Source organism: Coptis chinensis, chromosome 3, assembly GCF_015680905.1.
Source record: "Coptis chinensis isolate HL-2020 chromosome 3, ASM1568090v1, whole genome shotgun sequence".
In the NCBI taxonomy this organism is placed as follows: domain Eukaryota; kingdom Viridiplantae; phylum Streptophyta; class Magnoliopsida; order Ranunculales; family Ranunculaceae; genus Coptis; species Coptis chinensis.
In genome coordinates, this window is record NC_141458.1 from 24,225,402 (window position 1) to 24,248,836 (window position 23,435).

The 23,435-nt window shown below is 34.6% G+C and overlaps 1 protein-coding gene and 1 long non-coding RNA gene across 33 annotated transcripts; one reads left to right on the top strand and one right to left on the bottom strand.

Annotated features, from left to right (window-relative positions):
• Nucleotides 1-3,805: 3,805 nt before the first annotated feature.
• Nucleotides 3,806-11,071, bottom strand: LOC147508753 (uncharacterized). 31 transcript variants are annotated; one of them, XR_015218186.1, is made up of 11 exons: nucleotides 10,893-11,070; nucleotides 10,483-10,800; nucleotides 8,939-9,060; nucleotides 8,132-8,210; nucleotides 7,861-7,960; nucleotides 6,758-6,815; nucleotides 6,621-6,681; nucleotides 5,989-6,080; nucleotides 5,276-5,507; nucleotides 4,847-4,953; nucleotides 3,806-4,371 (listed from the first exon to the last, which is right to left on the bottom strand). XR_015218186.1 is itself a non-coding variant. In XM_086601142.1 (10 exons), the coding sequence occupies exons 5-9, from the start codon at nucleotides 7,921-7,923 to the stop codon at nucleotides 4,869-4,871; spliced, it is 441 nt and encodes a 146-aa protein (XP_086457268.1). In that variant the 5' UTR covers nucleotides 7,924-7,960; nucleotides 8,132-8,210; nucleotides 8,939-9,060; nucleotides 10,483-10,800; nucleotides 10,893-11,071; the 3' UTR covers nucleotides 3,806-4,073; nucleotides 4,867-4,868. The 31 variants fall into 31 exon arrangements, 9 of the variants coding, with proteins under 9 accessions (XP_086457268.1, XP_086457267.1, XP_086457262.1 ...); XR_015218183.1 differs by lacking the exon at nucleotides 6,758-6,815 and having other exon boundaries at nucleotides 3,806-4,073; nucleotides 4,152-4,371; nucleotides 5,276-5,415; nucleotides 10,893-11,069; XR_015218200.1 differs by lacking the exon at nucleotides 5,989-6,080 and having other exon boundaries at nucleotides 3,806-4,073; nucleotides 4,152-4,371; nucleotides 5,276-5,415; nucleotides 10,893-11,069.
• An 8,633-nt stretch (nucleotides 11,072-19,704) lies between these two features.
• LOC147508754 (uncharacterized) lies at nucleotides 19,705-22,481 on the top strand. Of its 2 annotated transcripts, XR_015216436.1 has the most exons (6): nucleotides 19,705-20,277; nucleotides 20,372-20,415; nucleotides 20,524-20,581; nucleotides 21,291-21,808; nucleotides 21,904-21,950; nucleotides 22,162-22,481. It is a non-coding gene; the product is annotated as an uncharacterized LOC147508754 (long non-coding RNA). The 2 variants fall into 2 exon arrangements; XR_015216435.1 differs by having other exon boundaries at nucleotides 19,708-20,277; nucleotides 20,372-20,581.
• The last annotated feature ends 954 nt before the right edge of the window (nucleotides 22,482-23,435 follow it).

The window sequence follows — 23,435 nt, forward strand, 5'->3', positions numbered from 1 at the left end:
TAATCACCATCAAGGAGCACTTACAGGTTTTAATAATCAAAATGTTAGGTCTACCAATAACTATAATCAATATCAACCAAGGCAAGGACAAGGGCAAGGTAATTATAATCATAATAATAGAAGTTTAGTCCCAATAGACAACAACTATCAAAATCCACCCGTTAATAATCAACGTGAGATAGTTCCTGTTATACAACCCTTGGCAACTCAACCTTCCCAAACTGATAGATTCGATGCATGCATGCAAACTAAACAACAGATATTACTAGCTATCCAACAATCCATTTAACAATTATCCCAAGAAAAAACATAATAAAAAGGCGTTTTTCCAAGTCAACCCGTACCTAATCCAAAATCAACAAACACAACCTTTGAATTAAATGGTAATTCTAGTAATGAAAATATAATACAAGGAGAACTAAAGGCCGTAACTACTCTCCGTTCAGGGAAAGTGGTTGACAACAAAGTAATTAATAATGCCTGAGAATTCCCCACAACAAGATAAAGAAAACTTACTAGATACCATAGTTGAAACTGAAGATCCTACCACGGTAGAAGTACTAGTTAAACCTCAACCGAAGGGGAAATTGACAAAAACTAAAGAAAAAGACAATAATCCTATTGACACTTATGCTAAATATAGAGAAAAACCACCATTTTCTAGAAACTAGCTATGTTAAAGAAAGATGATAATTTTGACGAGATTAAGAAAGTTTTCAAAAATTTAACTATAAACCTATCTTTCCTCGAAGCCATAAAACGTCTTCCAAAATACGTTAAGTTTCTTAAAGATTTGTGCACCACAAAGAGGAAAACAAATATACCTAAAGGAGCCTTCTTAACATAACAATTTTCCTTTTTAACTGAGCACAACAGAATCGTTAAATACAAGGACCCTGGTCGTCCTACTGTACAATGCACCTTAGGCAATACTTTCACAACAACTATACACAGTCTAAAACTGACTAAAATGACTTTGCAGTTAGTCGATCGTTCGATTAAGTATCTTAAGGGCGTAGTTGAAAATATTCTTGTTAAAGTACAAAACTTCTATTACCCAGCCGATTTTGTCATTCTAGACACAGAAATCACTCATGACTCTATTCCTATCATCTTAGGGCATCATTTATTGGCAACTGCCAATGCCCTTATTAATTGTCACAATGGTTTAATGTCCATTTCCTTTGTAAACCTTGTTGTTAAAGTAAATGTTTTTAAGATGATGCAACATACACCATACACAACTATAGATGGCGAAATTAGCATGATGATAGAGCCTCGCTCAAGATTATTTTAACAAAACATTTCTCGATAATCAGATGCACCAATTTTTTTTCTTTGGCAGTACTGAGGATTCTTACATCCAAGAAGTACATGCCCTCTTAGAATCTACTCCTATCCATGACTCCTCAATAGATCTAGCTCCTAAGTTTGAAGAACTCATTCTGAACAAATCTGCGTTGTAGAGGAGAAAAACCCTCCTGGATCCCTCATTCCCACTCCTCCCACCCTTGAGCTTAAACCTCTTCCCGCTGAGTTAAAATACATTCATCTTGATCAGGATGGCACTCATCCAATTATTATCTCATCTCATTTATCTGCTGCTGAAGAGGCAAATTTGAGTAGGGTTATTCGTTAATATCATTCTGCGATTGGTTGGTCTTTAGACGACAATAAAGGTATTAACCCTAGCGTATGCAAACATCGCATATATTTGGAGGATAATGCGAAAACCTACCGTGAGCCACAACGTTGTTTGAACCCTACCATGAAAGAGGTAGTTAGAGTGGAAGTTTTGAGATTACTCGATGCTGGCAATGGCATTATATACCCCATTTCAGATAGTGAATGGGTGAGCCCAGTTCATGTAGTCCCTAAGAAATCAGGTGTTACAATCATTTTTAATGTCGATGGAGAGTTAGTTTCCACCCGAATTCCTATAACGTGGCAAATTTGTATTGATTATAGGAAGCTTAATACTATGACACGTAAGGATCACTTTCCTTTACCCTTTGTCGACCAAATACTTGAACGTTTAGCCGGCCATGCTTACTATTGTTTTTTAGATAGCTATTCTGGCTATTTCCAGATTATTATTGACCTTGATGACCAAGAGAAGACTACATTCACATGTTTTTCGGTACATATGCCTATAAAAGAATGCATTTTGGCCTTTGTAATGCACTTGATACTTTCCAGCGTTATATGCTGTATATTTTTAGTTACATGGTGGAGAAATTCATGGAAGTGTTTATGGATGATTTTCCATTCATGGTCATTTCTTTGAAGTTTTTCTTTCAAATCTTTTTAAAGTTTTGAAACGGTGTCAGGAAAAGAACTTAGTCTTAAACTGGGAAAAATGTCATTTTATGGTCACTAAAGGCATAGTTTTAGGTCATATTATTTCTAAAAATAGAATAGAAGTGGATGAAGCTAAAATATATAAAATAGCATCTTTGCCTATACCACAGATTGTCCGTGATATAAGAGTCTTTCTAGGCCATGCAGGTTTCTACAGACATTTCATAAAAGATTTTTCAAAAATAGCTAAGCCTTTAACACAATTACTTTTAAAAGATGTAATTTTTTATTTTAATCATGATTGCAAACAGCCTTTTGAAACTTTGAACCCCGCTTTAACCTCTGCACCTATCATACAACCACCAGACTGATCAAAACCTTTTGAACTTATGTGTGATGCTAGTGATTATGTCGTTAGTACTGTGCTAGGACAAAAGTTAGATAATAAATCCACAGTTATTTTTTATGCTAGCAAAACCTTAAATAATGCTCAACATAATTACACTACTACTGAAAAGGAATTTCTAGCCATTGTCTATGCCTTAGATAAGTTATGTCCCTACTTGGTTGGTTCCACGACCATCATCTATACAGACCATGTCACGCTTAGGTACCTTCTCGCAAAGAAAGATGCTAAGCAGAGATTGATCCATTGGATTTTTCTCCTAACTGAATTTACCTTAGAAATTAAGAATAAAAAAGGAGATGAAAATGTAGTTGCAGATAACTTATCTAGGTTAACTAATGAGGATGACAGTGATTCCGAATCGATATCTGACTCTTTTCCGGATGAGCATCTTTATTCAATTTTTTCTACATCTTGGTATGCAGACATTGTTAACTTTTTAGTGTTTGAGATCATTCCTGAGATATAGACTAGGAATGAATGCAAGAAATTTTTTGCCAAAGTTAAGTTTTACTACTAGGATGAACCCTACCTTTTTAAATATTGTGCGGATCAGATAATTCGTCGTTGCATTTACCAGTGGGAACACAGTGAAGTCTTATCCTTCTGCCATGAACAATCATATGGGGGTTATTTTAGTAGAAAGAAAACTACCGCCAAAGTTCTTCATTACGGTTTTTATTCACTACAAGAAAAAAGGTTTTATATCACTGTTAATAACAATGACAAAATGTCTTTTGTCACTGTTTTTTTTTTTCCAAAACCGTGACGGAGTGAGTCATTTTTTTTTTTCCATTTTGTTCCATACTAGCCTCTCTTTACCATAAAAAACAGTAACAACTGCTCAAAAACCGCCACAACAAATCATATCATTTGTGACGATTTTAAATAAACGGTTATGCATTCATCTTTTTTAACGGTCATAAAACCATAAAAAAATGGTAACAAATGCCAAAAAAATCACCAAAAAACATTTTTTTTGCGACAGTTATGGCAAAAGAGTTATATATTAAATTTAGAACCATCATATAATAGACATTTTTCACTGCGGTTATTGGAAAACCGTGATAAATGTTATATTTGTTTTTCACATTGAAATGGACCTGCAACACCTGATATGAAATCCATTAAAATTAAAATAGCATTCACCAACTCTATTGAAACATTCTAGCAGCAAAAATACACGTAAGACTTGGGTAATCAATAAGTACTACAAAATATACAAATAAAAGTCTTACGAAAGAATTATGACCAAGTCACATTCACATTGTTCTAAAGACATTCTTAAAGAAACCGAACAAACGCAATACGAGCTTGACATCCAACCAAGGTGGAAGTCTTCTTGCTGGTCAGAAAGTTTCCTGATCTGAAAAAGTTAAAAATAAAAGAAATGAAAAACGAAAAACAAGGAACTAAAAGATCAAAACAAAGTTTTGGCAACTACCACACGTCCACACAATAGTACAGTACTAGACCATATTCATCGAATACTTAGCGACTAGTGACTAGTAATCTAATTGGTTACGCTAATAATCTGGTCATTCAAACATAGCCGCTAAGATGCATCGTCGTCCTCAGCCGGCTCGAACCGTCTTGATAATATGAAGTTGAACAACATCGAGCTCATCTTGTTTATATGTTCCTTTAAGGGCAAAATTTGTCATCTAAAAAGATCAAGATACGATGTTAAGTTAATCACAATCAAAACCCAATGTCCAATACAAAGAAGAAATAAAATATTTAACACTATACAACAAGTACGTCTACACTTAAAAAGAGATCAGACCTAAAATTCAATAAGAAAATTCTTTTTAAGGAGAATCAACAGTAAAGCTAACAACATAATTACTAAATTCCCCCGTTTTCATAATTTTTTCCGTCAAACTAAGAGATCGAAACCAGATCTTCGAAGGGTGAAAAACGAGTGCATTACAAAATCACCCTTATGGTGTAGTGCTTGATGCTCACATATTAAATAACATTGAACTACTTCTCGGTATATAATTATATATATTATTTGAGATATGAATAATGAAAGCCTTTAACCTTTTTATTGAAACCCTTAAAAATAATATAAGTCTAAATTAACGTAACTACCCGAGGGTCATCAACAACTAAAACTTGGGAATATTTACAAACCTGAATTAGTTGATTCTCACCATCAAATTGTTATTCCATAAAATCCGCTTCTTTTGGCTATGGAGTGACCAATCGACCATCCAAGGGGATATCCCACTTGTACTATCCTGAAAACAAGACATGCAACATAGATAGATATCAACTTGTATATAGTTAATATTTTGTCAATATCAGATGATAGTCTTTGTCACTAGTAAATTGAATAAAATCAGAAGCCCCCTGCCCGTACACAAATTGTAATACGTTCAATGTCTTAAAAATATTTGGGGGGGGGGGCATATATATTCCAACTTACCCAACTTTAGCACTATATTATGTAAATACTGAATTATCTTGGTGAACAAGCTATGGGCGCCCTACATTTTAACCATGAAATTAAGGGGACAGCTCGTGAACCAACTAAGAATGAAAACCCAAGTCAGTGCAAACCTGGGCAGTTGAGCTTTTCTGCTCCCATTTTGATGAGCAATTCTGTGGTGTGTGGCACCAATAACACGACTCCGTTTTTGCTCCTCCTTTGGATCCCATGGGTGGAAGGGGAAAACATTACACTTCTTATGTTGTGTCATCTGTTTTCAGAACAAGAAGTAGCTATTAACCAATTGAAGAATAGTATAAGATGACTGTCATGCATCACTAGTCCTCATATTCCTTCATGTACCTACCAGTGTGAAGAACACAATCAAATTAGACACTTCATCTAACTTAAATGATGGATAAAAGCCATGTCAATGTTGTGCATACATATGTACCAATCAGAAATCAATTGGTTCTCAATGCTCTAAGACCAATGATTAATGGCAATGGACATCTACAAAAATGATATACAGAATGTATACAATAAATGAATTAGCATCTCACATGGCAAGCAGATACGTAGCAAAAGAAAATGATAGTTCATTGATACATGCCAAATCCATACACTAATTAAAATTCAATGGATGATTGTAACCATTAAGTCAGACCAAAGATATGATCTCTAGCACACTTGGGAATGGCTAGGTCTTAAAAATGCAGGCTTATTTTAAGTAACCAACATTGAGGTTGGGGTTAAACCATACCCTTCCAGATACAAGGGGCAGACTACAAGCACCAAAATATTTACAGAGGGCAAAATCAACCCTGAATCAATTGATTCTCACCATGGAATTGTTATTCCATAAACTCCACTTCTTTTGGTTATGGAATGACCCATCCACCTTCCAAGGAATGGTGATATTACACTTGTACTCTCCTGACAACAAGACGGAAAACAAGACATGCAGCATAGATTCGTCATCAATATCATATGATAGTCTTAGTGTCTAGCAAATTGAATAAAATGGGAGACCCCCTTCCTATACACACTCCCAAGTCTGTAGTCATCCATTTTTTGGAATTGGTTGAAACATTATGCAAGTAAGACAGTAGGTAAACACAAAGAGCAAATAATTGTAATAGGATCAATGTCTAGAGTTAATTAAAAAAACATAATGCAAAAAAAATGAAAAATCATACCTTTACAGCAAATCGCAATATAACAATGAACCAAGACAAGAAGATATTGAAAATTTCGCATCTTAGTATAGTAACGAGTAGTAGTGAGAGAGCACGAGTGAAGACTTAAGAAAAATCTATAAGCGAGGAACAATCCAAAAACTAGGAAAAGAAAAAATATCACCACTTAAATCATTAACTTCAACACCTACCAGAATTACACATATAGAACATGCGATATATGAAAATATCAAATTTTTACATTGATGAATATAAGATATCAAAATAAAAATCATACCTAATTTGGTTATAAATGAAGCAACTAGCACCGAAATTACTTTTAGTTGTTGATTAAACACCTAGCAGTGTGAAAAAAAATAGAAATAATTAGATGATGAAGATTATCAAACCATAGAAGAAGGAAGGGAAAACTACCGGATGGCAGCTGCGCGGTGGCAGTAGAAGTGTTGACTAGGTTGAGCGAGAGAGAGGGCTATGGAAAAATATGAGTGAGATATTAGTCAGTTTTAGTTTTAGATGGGAGATGGGAGAAGAGAAGAGCGCAACCTTTCCATTTTTCCACTCGCCCAAAAGTCTAATTTTTGTCTTTATTTTTTTTTATTTTTTATTATCTTAACTTTGGCCTTTACGGTTTATAGTCAAAACAAAACTTTTAAAATACGTTACAAATTAATTCTCAAATCCGGGAAAATTAAAATAACACATTATTTGCAATTTTAACGCCCAAAAAACGTTAGGAACGTAGTTACACCTAAAAAACGTTAGGAACTAAGAAAAGTGTGCATTACTAATATCCTGTTTTGGTGTAGTGTGAACTAGCCTAGCCAAGTAATAGTGCTACTAGTGTGAATGGTTAAAAAGGACCCAGGCAATAGTGCAGCATAGATTAGACTGCTTACATGGACCAGGAAAAACAAATTCGTGGCCGACTTTACCTTTGAACACAGTATGTTGCAACTACCAAGTTAACCAACGACTTAGCAATTTATTTATACCATGCTATTAACACATAGAAGAATATTCAACAATGGATAATCATACCTAATACATCTGTATATCAAAATACCCATATGATTGTTATAATGTTTTGAGTACAAAGCACAAATATAAAACTGTTTTGAGTACAGAAACCAAAGACACGTGTACTTTCAGATGCCATATCAAAAAACACTGTGAGTTGCAATAAAGGATTGGGGGAATTCAAACCCTACTCTTTCCTGCCTATGTAATTGTCTTATTTAGCTCAAAGTTTTCCTAGACACATGTACATAAGGAAAAAATCAGAAATAGACTAGCACATGCTAAGAGAATTAAAAAATAATGGTTGCTAGAAGTCGATATAAGTATTTCTAGAACAGTTGCTCGATGCAAAATAGTTCATTGTATGCACATACTTTTGTTCTCTACTTATTAGTTCTTTAAACTAGCACATATGATTAGAGGTGTTATAGATCATGAACTGGCCTTTTAAAGAACCCAAAAGATGATAACTACTTGCATCAAATGTATCCACTTACATTGAGCTCTGGGGCCTCTAGCTTTATCTTAAGCTCAACCAAGTCAGAAGCAAGGGGTGTCATTCTTGCAGTTGATAGATCCTCGACTCCATCCAATAAGCTGTGAGAGTAACACGTTGCATCCAATAAGTTTCATAATTTCAGTTCTTGCAGAAAAAAACCCATCGATTTATCACAAAGAAACATAACGATCCCAATAACTTCTGAGAAAAAATGACATTAATTGTACAAATAGGAATATCCATAGTAACAGATATGAAATAAAATTTACCTGTTAATTGGATGATGGAGCTAGAGAGAGACAAACGAGAATGAATCTCTAAAACAGCTAGAATTGAAATTCACTAGAACTGGTAGCAAAAAATATAAATTTAAAATAAATTGATATTAACAATTTCTATAGAAAGTATAATGATTTGAAGAGAGAAAGAGTACATGGTCGAAGAATAGCTAATTAACATGATATGGGTGTGTATATCCACTTCATGAAATTCAAGTAAAATTAAATATAACAATACCAAAACTTAAGCTCATTAGCAACCTATGAATAAAAACATAGCATCCTTTTAGTCACGTACTTCCCACCTTTTCATCGTAAAGGCCAATATCAAGTACCTTTATATAACCAAAGCCTATTCCTTGGTCAAATGGTTAAGTCTGTTCAGCACTAGCCAAACGCAGTCCACACGTGTTCAACATGTAAGTTAACTAAAACTATATTTAGAATAATAATGAAGAAATTATATCCACACACAGAAAGAACATGAAATTCTTATGCATCTGGAATACTTATTCTAGTCATAGCTAGAGATAAACCAACATTCCCATATTCAAGTTCAGTATAACCATACTTTTAACTCTAAAACGAGTCCGGAATCATCTGAAGTGTGAACTGGGAGTTACTAGTATAATCCATTCAAACTTTTTTCATAACCTTGTGTGAACAGCTAAACCATACATAGTCAAAATCGGTGTTACTAGTGTAATCCATTCAAACTTGTTCGTAAAAAAAGCTAACTAGCTTACATTTAATTCTAATGAAAATATAGTTTAAGGTTTATATAAGAGTTCTACTTACCTGAAGCAAGCTTCACTCCTTTAGAAAACAGCTAGATCGGTGTTTGACTTCAATATAAAGCTAAACCCAACTATCTTGAATTGTTGCATGAAGGCATGTCAAATAAACACTCTACTGATTCCCTGCCATTACCACCTTGCGATAAGCTTATGCCATATACACAAAGATATGGCAACTAATAAAGCACACATGATATCACCTAGTTAACAAAGCACACCCTTGCTTCCGTTATTGCATTTGCATGAACTTAAGACATCTTACACACACAAATGATAGAATCACAAAACAAAACTATGGTCACACTCAAAATACCACCAAACAAGGAAATGTTAATATGGTTTGTTTATAGAAAAAAATAAAAGTGAACACACATTGATGGGTGGGTGAGTATAACGTGGGATGCAGTAAATTTCAGTTACGTGCTAATGTTCTTATGCATACTGCCCTATTGTTTAGACAATTAGTCCATGATGACATGCCATATAAGACCAAAGATCCGCAAACAACATATAAAATCAATGATCAGCAACATCAATTCCAAGGTCTACAAGCATGCACAACACATAAATCCACTCTTTCACAACGAAATACGGAACCCATAACATATATGACACATATACAGTTCCTAAGTATAAGCGACAATATATAATACCTCCAAAGAGCTGAAACAATATATTGTAGGAAATCCTCAAAACCCCCAATACCAACAAACAGATAATTGACAACTAAGAGGACAACAACCATCATACACATACATATGAATTGTGCATGCTACACCCTACAACGAGAAATCCAACACCTTTATAATAGGTAATTTTTGTCAGCATTGTTTCTTCAACACTGCCTAAAAGAGAAGAACTAGCCAATCACAAGACATTGATATTAAATCCTTATTAATGCATACCTTCAAAGAACAAAAAAAAAAGTAGACTGAAACAGTTGAGGTGCACCTTCTTAGAAAACACAGATTGACAAGAACTTGTACAAAAAGACATAGCTTAAGACTAAGGTATTTGTACATGGAATTAATAATGGATACTACTTTATATAAGCACTATTACGAATGGTGTTGAGAAAAATAAATAAAAAAGGGATTGGGGTTGAACAATCACACCCCTGCTTAACCATCCCTAAGGCAACTGATAATCATTCCATCATTTAAAGATAAAAAATCCAGGCAACAGAACATGAAATTAAAGAAACCCATAAGCCAAAAAAAAAACACACTCGGAAGCAAGCAAGACTATTCTTCAAAGTCTCGCATTTCTTCATTCAATAATTCTGGTTTTTTGTTTTTGCTAAAGAGTAATTCTAATTCAAATGATGTTCATCTCATAAAAAATGGTGAAGGACTTGATGAGCTGGTTTAGCAAAGACTAATGTTAATGGAAAAAGAGATGATGGCTTCATTTCTTCTGGTTAATTATCTTTTTCCACCCACTAACAACCATTTACACTAATTATCACAATACGATCATCAACAGTCATATTTAGAGTTGTGATCAATAAAAAAAACTTGAATCATGCAAAATGTAGAAACACACCTCAATGTTTAACCCCCAATCTGAGCCAATCAGCATATCACTAGGCTAGTTGCCTTCTCGACACAAGCTGTAGCAGTATTAGCCATACTTATCCCCCTCTCTTTCCTTCAATTCACCAATATTACTTCCCACAAACCAATGATCATAATCATGAATTAGACAAAACGGTAGATCTTGGTACAAAAACACAAGCTAGTAAGCACTACTAATCAATTAATCTGTCAAATTTGTCTCCAAATCCAATAATTTGAAAGACACCCAAGTCACCAGTTCAACTAAAAAGCATAAAACTCCACTGTCAAATCAATTGAAATTCCCCTGCTTTTGAAAGAAAAATTGCTTAGAACTCAAAAAACGATATTTTTTAGTACGAACAAGTTCAAAATCAAAAGAGAGAGACGAGAACTAACTTTGGAAGTGCTAATGAACACTGATTAAGGAATCGAGTTCAACGGTTATTGGAAACCCTAACAGCCCAAGTGAAGAGAGAGAGTCGTGGAAGATCGAACGTTTTTTTTTTTTCTGGAACTGTTGGAACGTGGTTTGTGTTTCTAAGTAGTATTATTTAGTGGCCGAGAAATACTTGGTCTTCAATGACTGTCAATAATCGGGTAATATGTAATTGTTTTTGTAAACTAGTCACAAATAATATGCCACACATTTATAGGCCCTTTCTTATAAAAAAAAACATTTGTGACTGTTTCGAAAACGATTGTCACAAAAAAAACATTTTAAAACAGTTACAAAAACCATTTTATATCATTTGTGACCCAAAACAATTTCAAAAATGTGAAAACTTGAATTCTGAAATAACATTTTAAAACAATCACAAAAACTCTTTTTTCTACTAGAGTGATTGGCCGACCCTGTTTCAAGATGCTCATGCACACTACGAAACGTGTATTCGATGTCAACAATTTGTACGTATTACTCAACGTAATATAATGCCCTTAAATCCCATTCTTATAGTGGAGATTTTTAATGTCTAGGGTATTGATTTCATGAGTCCGTTTCCTCTTTCGCATGGTTTCATTTATATTCTTGTAGCTATAGACTACGTTTCTAAATTGATTGAAGCCATAACCTGTCGTAATAATGACCATAAAACTATAGTATTGCTTATGAATGAGTATATCTTCTCACGTTTTGGCGTACCTAAGGCCATCATTAGCGATTGAGGAAAACATTTTTGTAATGGAGTTATTGAAGCTTTAGTCAATAAATATAAAGTTACCCATAAGGTGGCGACTCCGTATCATCCTCAAACTAGTGGTCAAATAGAGGTGTCCAATAGATAAATTAAAAAGATTTTAGAAACGATAGCTCATCCTGATAGGAAATACTGGTCTAGACGCCTAACAGATGCTTTATGGGCATATAGAATGGCTTTTAAAACACCTATTGGTATGTCCCCTTACCGCTTAGTTTTTGGTAAACCCTGTCACTTGTCTGTTGAGTTGGAATATTGTGCCCTGTGGGCTATTAAAAGTTTTAATTTCAACATTAACGCCGCTGGTGTCAAGCGCAAATTACAATTAAATAAGCTTGAAGAAATCCGTAGCAATTCTTACGATTTAGCGAAGGATTATAAAGCTAACATGAAACGTATTCATGATAAACATATTTTTCATAAAAAGTTTTACCTTGGTCAAAAAGTTTTGCTATATAACTCACGTTTGCATATTTTTCCTAGTAAATTAAAAACACGTTGGTCCGAACCATTTCTGGTTATTGATGTCACTCCTCAAGGGGTAATCACTTTGGTAAATCCCAAAGACAACAGTACCTTTTAAATAAATAACCAACACTTAAAACATTTCCACGAATTACGTTCACCTGCGGTAGAAGAAACCCTTCTACAAGACCTTGTTTATAAGGATTTGGTGTGCTTCCTATCCATAATCTATATTTTGGAAGTGCTCCATTAAGGTAACCGGACCCCCCTTACGGAGTGTGTGGTTATAAGTGTCGGATTCTTAGTCCATGTTAATGTAATTCACGTATTCCTTTCTTGCACTTTTTCTCATTTTTTTTAGTAGTGTTTTCCTATGGAGTGATTTACATTTTTACTTGCTTTATTCTTGTATTTTTCAAAAATCCTTTTCATATAAATTAGAAAATATAAAACCCATAAATATTAGATAGATTAGAAAGTTTAAGGTATCTGACTTTAAAAGACATTCTTTTTCACCACAACAAAAAAAATTCATCCTATTCTAAAATTTTGTTTGGGGGTGGGTAATCACCCCACCTTGTTCTTTCAATTTCCTATCTTTGTTTATGGCTTTAAGTCGTATAGATTCATGTGACATAATCTAGTCTTCTAGATTTTCCTTCGCCCTCATAATTTATGCCATTTACGCATTTTGAGGCGTTCTTCCACTATTTCATATATCACCCGTGGTTAGATTTGAGTTTTTTTTCTAGATTATTATATAGCATTTTTCATGCTGATCATTTTCATAGCTCATTCGCAAAAATCGGACCGCTAATGAATCGGAAATCTTAGTTTTAAGTTTTACGAGGCAGCAGGATAGGATGGGTATTTTATAAAAGATTTGGGCTTGGGCCAAAATTCATTTTTCCACCCAACTCACGATATTTACACCCCCACTGACCATCCCATTTAAACTCGCGCACCGCCCATTCACTTCATCTTCTCAAACGAAATTAAACCTGACCTAAATCGATCCTAGCGCGCACCGCACCTATCACCGCACCTATCAGAAACTGAATCCAAACGCGCCACGCTCCTTTATCAAAACAGGCCTTCTCCAAATTTTTACAGCACCTTCCCCTAATCATCTCCTACTTAAAGCCCTACCCGTATTCAAAATCCAACCTACTGAAGCTTTAGTATTGGTGGAAGTATACTTCAAAAGAGTTTAGAAGTTGGTGTTTATCCTAAATTATTTAGAGTTTGAGTGAGAGAGATAGAAGAAGAAAGGTAGACTCTTGAATATTAGAATGGTTCTAAGCTAAAGAACTTGAAAGCTTTGATTGTTGATTAAAATGACTTGAAAACATGAAAGGAAGATTGATGAAAACATTAAAATGAAGATTGATTAAAACATTGAAATGAAACAAGCAAACAAGATGAAGATTGAAACAAAGAACAAGTTGATTGAAATAAAGGAAATGAAATAATAAGAAAATAAAAACAAAACAAGAAAATAAACAAACCAAATGGTTTGGATCCTAAGACAATGGATAAGTTCTCTCTCCCTTGTTTTTTGTTTATATACCCCTACTTTTGCCATTTACAAATTTGCCTTTCATCCATTACAAACTAGACACCTCACCCTTTCACTTTTGCTTTTACTTTTGCTTTTACTTTTTGGTTTCTTCATGACCAAGATAGGTTTAGGGATAAAGTCTCCATAATTTAATATAAGGGCCTCCATCATTGGTCTTCTGATTTGAGGACTTTGACCTGTTGACTTTGACTTTTTAAGCACTTTTCCATAGCAGCTACTGGTCTTCCTAATAAACGTGATTAAGGCTCATTTTAGTGCTAAGATGCAGCTTTTATGATAAGTGGTCTGAAATACTTCTTAACCTGAAAAATGCAGTAAAAGCTATGAGTTGTATTTTTGTTAAGTGTAAGAGGGACTGTAATACAGCAATATACGGGTAATAAAACACACATTTGGGAGCTGATCACCTACCAATGTCCCGACTAGTAAAAATCATGTCGAAATTCGCATTTAATGCGGAGATATTCCAGCCATTCTATGGTACGAAGATGCGTGCTAGAGGATGGGATAGAATGTGGTACTCTACTGAGGAGTACTACCATGAGGATTTGGTGTTAATGTTTTATCAGAATAAGAGGATACTTCCTTTATAGAGAATGTTTGTGGATTTGGATAGAGTTCACATGGATGTGACTCATGATTTGCTCGCTACCATCACTGGGATACCCGTTAAATAGGTCACCTTGACCTTACAGAGATCCCAGTTTGATGGAGTGGATCAGTTGTTGCTAGAGACGCTGCTTGAGGGTTGATACAATGATCGTTCACACTATGCCAGGCAGCAGTCGCTTAGGATTAACCAGCTGGTTGTGACGTAATGGCTAGGAAATAACCTTTGTAGCACTTCGAAGTCGAGTGACATCAGCTTGTCATTCCTGCACGTTCTTTGGGTTTTGCAAAACAAGAGGCCGGTATGGTTTTTGCCTCCTTGATTTTCTGCGTGAAGAACTTATGGATGTAGGCCTGAGCACTGCACCCCTACCTGTTTTAGTTACTAAGATTATGTTATCTTGGGGTTGTGTGCCTGTGTCACCTAGGACGCATATTAAGCTTCACTCAAACGCAAAAGCGTATAGTGACTATGTTCAAAGGCATTGGACATTGCTTGAAGAGAGAGCTGATGGATCAGGATCAGGATGAGGATGAAGATGAATATCCTGTTTGTTTTGCTAAGAATGTTGTGGATCGTGCTACTTCTGATTTTGCAAGTTTTTCATTACTCCATAGCGGGATACGTACGCTTTATGATCATCAACGAACCCTATCTACACTCTGTGAATCGATACAGAAGTGTCAGGGTTCCATTTAACGTGATCACCACAGCTTAGAGCATAACATTCGAACCATAGCTGATAACCACGCCGACATGCTTAATTCTATAGAGAATATAGAAGAGATACGTGTAAGCAGCTTTTCAGGCTGAGGTCTTGAGATGTCTACCCCAGCCAGGAGGTTCAGGACCTTATTCTTCTCAGGGATAACTTATTTATTTTACATTTGTTGTGATGAATTTGATTTAGATTTATTTCTGTTTTTTAATAACTATTTAATTTCCATACTTGTTTTAATTTCAGTACTTTAGTTTAATTAATTGTTAATTAAGTAGTTAGTATTTATTTGTTTATGTGATTATTCATCTATGCACGTATTGTTAAATTTAATACATGATTAATCACATATTTTAATTTTACCATATAGTTTATAAGTTGATATTCAGCATGTTTAGGTAATTTAATTGATCAATGTCATGAACCCTCTCAAATTATTTGGGGGTGGTATATTTTAATATATGTGAACGTATGAAATTGCATGCCTTAATCACATTTTTATAAGTTTTGGGCCAAAATATAAGAACCCTTGGGTCTTGTTTAATTTAATTGGGATCCACAATGTGATTAGGTACCTGATATTTCGAGGAATTTCAAAGTTTTGTGGAATTTTAGAAGCTAATCTAATAGAGAAAACCCATTATATGCAACCCATGAGCCTTCTTTCATTCAATTGGGATCCATAATGTAATTAGGAACCTAAAATTTCGTGGAATGTCAAATTTTCAGGAAATTTCAGAGGCTAATTATATATAGAAATTTCAAAAATTGAAATAGAATTCATGTGTAGAAAACTATTCTTAAAATATGTTTTTTCACATCTTTTTATTTTAGCAACAATCCAGTCTTATACTTAGCAACCAAACACTATAAAAACAATCTCTAAGCATGTAGTTTCATAACTGAAAACCCTAAACACATCACTGCATCTCAGAGCACACATGCGCTTCACACACGAACAAACTTAGCGCGCACCGCACTCGTATTAATTTGGTATCAGCATTCCTACTCGCGCACCCATACCACACTCTCTAAAGGGTTATTCCAAGCGCGCGTGCGCCCTCACCAAAAGCATCCAGGCTCGGACTTCTAGGTTCCACTTTTCATAACTTGTAGTACTTTAATTCATTACTCGGTTGTTATGACTACTCCAAAAATTATACCGAAACAGTCTCTTTATGACTTGCTTGATAGTGACACTTATGGCTTTTATTTCGACAACATGATTAACTAATGAGGTTGGCACCCTCTATTGGTATATCCATGTGATACTTATTCACATCAACTTACTGCTTATTTCTATGATAATTGTAAATTTTTTAATAACCAAGATTGAGAACAAGTGTTCTCTGTCAACATAAACAATTAAATCATGGATTTAAGCAAATTTTTGTTAGCATTGGCACTAGGACTTTCTATGCCTCCTGGCTAAGACACATGGGATTACATGTCGGATAATACCTTCTATTACAACTATGTATACTTCCATGGGACTTAGAGCATTCCCAATGCAGGGGATTATGAGGGGTTTATGACTATAGTCACCAGTTTTTGGAAAAATGGGTGTTCAATGCAGAGGTGAAAAACTGGTGACTATTTTACCCAGTTGATTTCAAGGTGAAACCTTCCACCGAGATAGTGGCTGACTTGTTAACTTCGGATGGGATGTTGGATTCCATCTCGTGTGTTTTTTTTTTTTTTTTTTAGACGGAATGTTTTTTTCATTCCGTCTCGAGTGTTTTTTCGGTTTTTTTTAACTTCAGACAAAATACGGACGGGATGTTACATTCCGTCTCAATCAAAATGCCTCTAGACGGAATCCAACATCCCGTCCTATATTTTTTTTCACCTTTGCATTACACAGCTTCACCTTGCTTTTCACCGTTTTGGTGAAAACAGGGAGAATAAGTGCCTACGTGGAGGTGATAAGGGGGGGATTATTTTGACTTGCATTGGGAATGCTCTTATGGGGCAGGTATCTTCCGTTTATAAGACCAAGGCCAACATAACATAACCTTAAAAGCTTGTCCCTTAACATAGGCTCTACTATGTTTTTCATTATGCTCAATATATTAGGGGAATGACGTTTTTCAACAGTGAATAGCGCCACATGTAACGTTTTCCTTGCTTTAGCTGAGGGACGTATGCACTTTGATATTCCCAAGACCATAGTGTCTAGTTTAGCACGAGCCCATACAATAAGGCATGAGTACCTTCTTATGCCTATTATGGTTTGCCGCATAATGCGATTCTTTTTTCCGGAATTCTGTACACGTTTCATTGATTGGGTCAAGGTTGATACAATGCGCATGATCAATGCTATAGGCCGTTCTTTACATGTTATGGTTTGGCCTGGTTGGCACCTACATCCTCACCTAGTAGCCCCATACACCCCGTCTGGCCAAATTGCACTAAATAGGTTGGCTAGGGTAGATGAAAACAAGATGAAGGCATGGAAAGTAGTCATAGATATGCAAGACTTAAAGGAGTCTCATTTCACAAGTGAGGAGCAACCGGAGGAAAATGCATGATTAGAAACAACTATATATGGTAATATATATAATTTTCTTGTTAGAGTCCGCTTACGTCCCAAGCAACTTTTTATTTCCTGTTATCTCCATAATTGATGGAATTCATATAGGAGTTGCGTCTGCAATATATTCCTTTATATTTTTATCGTTTAACTTTTTTTACAGGTGCTCCTATTTACAAGCACGTTTCTTGTCACACCACGAATTTCGACAAAATCGGAAAATCAATATTTGTTTCCGACTCTTCGATTTTCGAGGAGTGATGCACTCTCAACTTCCAAAAACCCATTATCCGTTTAATTATTCCAATAATTTGAAACCAATAAAAAAAATTTAAAAACAAAAGTCCTCTACATTACAAAAATTCTCAAATATGATTAAGTTACAAACTTCCCCTTAAACATCGTTTCAATTATAATTACAACTGAAAATACAAAAACATTGTCTCAATTGAAAATATATTGCACCTCAAGGGAAAACAAAACATATTCTATAATGAGACGCTAACGCAAACCACAAGCAGCAATCAACCTTCTTCAACACTAATCCTGTCAAGACTTATCGACGATGTTTATTTTATAAACACACCCGATAAGCAAACATACAAATCAGGTCAGCATTATAAACAATGCTAGTATGAGTATAGTAGCCATAAAATACAAATCATACTTATACATATATATATATATATATATATATATATATATATATATATATACAATCAATAAGGCAGTTAGTTCCTCCACCGAGGTGCCTTAACTTCCAACGAATAATACAACATTCTTAAATACAATAATTAAGGCAGGTAGTTCCTCCACTGAGGCGCCTTAGCTTTCAATTCAATAATAATAAAGCATTTAGTTCCTACATCGAGGCGCCTTAGCTCCAAACCGTACTAGATCAACTGCATCTAATAATAAAATAATAAAACTAAAACTTACTCTATAGTTATATTAGTGTAGGCCTAATCACAGAGTGGGTCACACCTGCATAAATAATCAATTCACCCACCTTTTTGCAAAACCATTGTAAATGCAAAATAAATTACAATAAAACAAACATATCATATACATAATTCCAATAATCTCATTGAACCAACAAGAACAATTTCAATGACCAATTTCATAAGCACAATAAATCATTTATTATAGATTTAACGTACACTTTGATATATCATCACAATTATTGTTTAGAGTTTCTTCAAATGTCTCTAGAATCACGTCATCTATATATTTTACCTAATTTTCCTGGCTATCACAATCGCTTCCCAACGCCGAACATGTATATCCACATGCCTTCCTTCACGTAATGAATCACTATGTGCATAATTACCCTAAATGGGAAATCACATACCAAGTAACCCTCACACGAACGCTATTAGGTGAGTACTGCCACTATTCGGCATAAAATATCATACATCTTGTTCTAAATTTTGCGAACGAGATAATCAAGCTACTATTCGGCTACGACTGCCCTACACAAGGGTCAATCAACATCTCATACGCCCGACACAGGGGCCAATCATAGCACATATGCCCTACACAAGGGCCAATCACATGAGTTGTGGTAGCTAGGTTCTAAGATTTTCGTTACATAATTTATTCATGTATCATACATTTGTATCTCATAACCATTTCACTCTATCACGTGCCAAATAAATTATTGCATTAAGCCACAACATTTGGAAATATCACAATACACTACTAAAAAAAAGATATATGATGACGCTTGTTTTTTATCTATCTTGACGGCTTTGTTGAAAACCGTCAAGATAGGTGTCTTAATGATATTTTTATGACGGCTCTTGGAACATTATGTCATGTATGACATAGGTGTCAAGAATATATTATGATTTTATGACGGCTGTTGCAACATTATGTTGTGTATGATATAGGCGTCAAAAAAATATAATGATTTTATGACGGCTGTTGGAATATTATGTCGTGTATGACACAGGCGTCAAGAAAATATTATGATTTTAAGACGGGTTTCCTAAAACACTCAAGTTAGCTGTATATTAAACCGTTCCAATTTTTTTGGTGCAAGTTCTCGGACCATATTCAACCGTCAAGAATTTGGGCAAAAGAAAAACCATTGTGAGTACAAAAAGTGAACCGTCAACATTAATGAGACCTAGCACTAGGCTAAAGGGCAAAAGAGCAAATCGTTTTTCTCTAATTCAGAATATCGAACAAATCTTAAGGTGAAATTTCAAAAACACCTCTCAGCTTATCGGCTTAATTCCCTGGCTTCCTTCCTGAAAAGCTTTATTGTTTCAGTCCATCTTCATCTTCTTACACTCGACAATATTCCTCTCAAACTCTAACTGAAGACCTAGCAAATTTTCTATGAACTCCACCATAACCATTTTTCTTCAATTCGTGAATCCTATCTGAAGCTTTTGTGTAGTTCGTTTCCATTAACAAAGTTAAGAAAAAGTACAAAATTTGTTCTCGATCTCTCGAGCGGAAATAAATGAATCAATGAATTTTTGTCTCTCCCCTTTCAATTCTCTCTCTCTGTCCAACCGATATCAGAGTTAAAGTCCAACCCTTTCAATTCCATCTCTGTCTAACCAGATTGTAGGAGAAAGACAACAAATCAGTAGCAAATGAACAACAACTCAGTAGCAGACAAACCGGCCGGTCAAAGAGACCTTGAAGGAGGAAGACGAACCAGGTAAACTCCCTCTTAAGTTGATTTCTATCTCCTCTAATTGTTTGCACGACCTAATCAATTGTTTTTCTTTTTGGGTTTTCAATTTGGGGTTTAGGGTATCTGACTCCTAGCTAAAAGGAGGTATCTTTAGAATTTGAGGTATGTTATTTGCCATTTTCCTTTCGTTGCAACAACTGTGGAATTGTTCTTCAACCATCACTCAGTCTCTGTCAATTAATTGTTCTTGGTTTCCACTACTTAATTGAGCTGATAGCGATTCCAATGTTGGGTTGATACTGCTTCGTTTGATTTTGGTTGCTTCAAGGTACGCTTTTTATTTGCTTATTTTTTGTGAATTTATTAGTATCTATATACTGTATTGATTTTTGCTTGGTTTGAGGGTGTTTCTTTATTAGCTAATTTGTTTGAATTTAGAATCTAGGTACTGTTTTGATTTTTTTTTTATCCAATCCGATCAAATCAACCATTCCATAGTTATTCAAAATCTCAACTCATATGCCTTCAGAAAGAGATTGACGATCAGAATACAATAAACCATTGCATAGATTTCCTAGACACCTCTTAAAGAAAAACCAAGGGCAACAGGCAATTGAGGAAACAAACAGCTCAATTATCTTTTTCAAGGTTAATCACAACATATAGGACCTTTCTACCAGACATATTTTCTTGTACAGAGGTACATAAGTATCATAGATCGGCAAAGAAATTGTTGGAAGCATCAAGAGCTTGTTGACCTTTACTTGACTTTGAACCCTTGGTTCCTTTAAAAGAGGTTGAAGGATTAGTGTCCATATCCATCTCATCATCATACTATCACGTTTAACTTTCTTTTTGGCTCCTTGGAACATCACCAGAACCTTGCAACAGATCATCCAAATCCCAGAGCTTCAACATTTGATCATGAAGATTTTCACTGAAATTTACTTTACCAAATCTGATAATTTTTCTGATTTATTTCCCCACTTTAATTTAGAATTACTGATCATAAAATTTATAATCTCTATTATTGTTAGTGTATTTGCAAGAGGAAAGGGTTCAACTAGAACAACTGGAGCAGCAGCGGTTTAACCCCTCAATATATAGTGTTGCTCTTTGGACGCGATATTTGCTAAGGTACACTGCAATCGAGGTTTTCTTCAATGATTCAGTTGCCCCTGTGTTTTTAAATTTCACGTCACAACTGGTTGCCAAAGATGTTGGAATGTTGATAGTTTCCACAAGAAATGATTCTTTGTTTCCGTAAGGTAGTTCCAAAGATCGGAGTGGAATTACCTCTTTTGTTGATGGACGTGTAGCATTGGAGATAGCAGAAACTGCACAAGAGTGCTGGAAAAGAAAGGATATGACCAACTTTGAGTATCTGATGGTACTCAACACGCTTGCGGGCAGATCCTATAATGATTTGACTCAGTATCCTGTCTTTCCATGGGTCTTAGCCGATTATTTGTCTGAGAAACTTGACTTTAATAAGTCATCAACCTTTTGAGATCTTTCTAAACCTGTTGGGGCTTTGGATTCAAAGCGATATGAGGTATGTTATATTGTTGGCTTGATATCTTATTTTCCCTAGTTAACCTAAGGACATACTTGTGCAAATAAATCGCCTCATATTTGATTCACATTCAGGTATTTGAGGATAGATACCGGAACTTTTCTGATCTTGATATCCCAAGGTAATAATTGAAACCATTCAACATTAAATTCTTTTCATTTTTTCCCTACTTCATTGTTTGTTGTTATTATTCTTATTATTTTGTTGTTACTGGTTATGTTGTGTTCTTGAAATACAATTTTCGCTGATTGTCTGTTGATGAATTATATGCATGGTTTTCTTGAACTATTAAGTATTAACTAAAACTTAGATTATCTTGGGAACTTGTGCAGGTTTTTGCAAATTATTATTTGGGGGCATTGTTCAAGTTCCCTAGCTACATTGCTTGTAATTGGCATGCAAGAATGGGATAATCTTCAACATGTAAATTGGAAGATACATCTGATGGATGAATAGCCAGTTGAGCATGACACGATTTGTTTAGGTCTAGCTAGCTGATTAATATTTTGTTAGTCATGCTGAATCGAATGGAGTGTTACAATGTTAGTCATTGGTCATTTCATAGTTCTAGCACTGTTGTATATACTAGTTCATTATTGTTATGCACTTATTCGATCTCTTGATAAGTTAATGGAAAGTTCAAAGTTGTATACTTTTCTTGTTATGGTTTGAAATATTGGAATGCTTACATGTTAAATGATATCCACCACAGGCAGACAATGGAAATTACAAAAAAAAATATATATATTTATTGATTTTTTTTTTTGAAAAATCAAAAAATATTTATGACGTTTGTTGTTTGAATGTCATTAAGCAAAGGTATATCTTGACGCTTTTTGTCATTGAATGTTGATAATTTAATTGAAACCGTCATAAATATTGTCCATCATATGACGCTTCTAACCTATTTTTTGACATTAAGAAAGGAATTTTGTTGACAGTTTTACTAAAACTGTCATGGGCTTTATGACAGTTTTTGTTAACTTTTATGACGGGCTCTATAATGACGGTTGTTTCTTTAGTTAAAAAACGTCATTAAACCTGTTTCATGACGGCTTTTAGCCGTCATTACAAGCCATTTTTTTAGTAGTGATACATCTTATTTTAATTATTTCACGTGCCAAATAAAATATATTGCACTAAACCACAATCCCTTTAGAAATATCAACAAATACTATAATACCTCATAGTAGCATCTCACAAATATAATAATAGAGTGTTTACATTTATTTCTCAAAAATATCGCATTTAATAGATATCCTAACATATCATATCATTTAACAGAACAACAATTACAATATACCACATAATGTCACAATTGCTCCAAACATATTGCATAATATTTTTATAGCATTTTAGGAATGTCATGTCACCCCAAAATCATACGTACACTTTGATTCACATTACAATGATTTCTAATTAATCCATCCAAACATTATTTAAACATCAAACACGTCTTAACAATAAATAAATTTTCCATTACAGCATTTCCAATTTGTTACGTATATTACATGCTAACAAAATCTATAAGTAATTATACTCATACGAAACCAACACTTAATACATATATTATAATTCATCCGAAAATCTTTAATTTATTCATGTC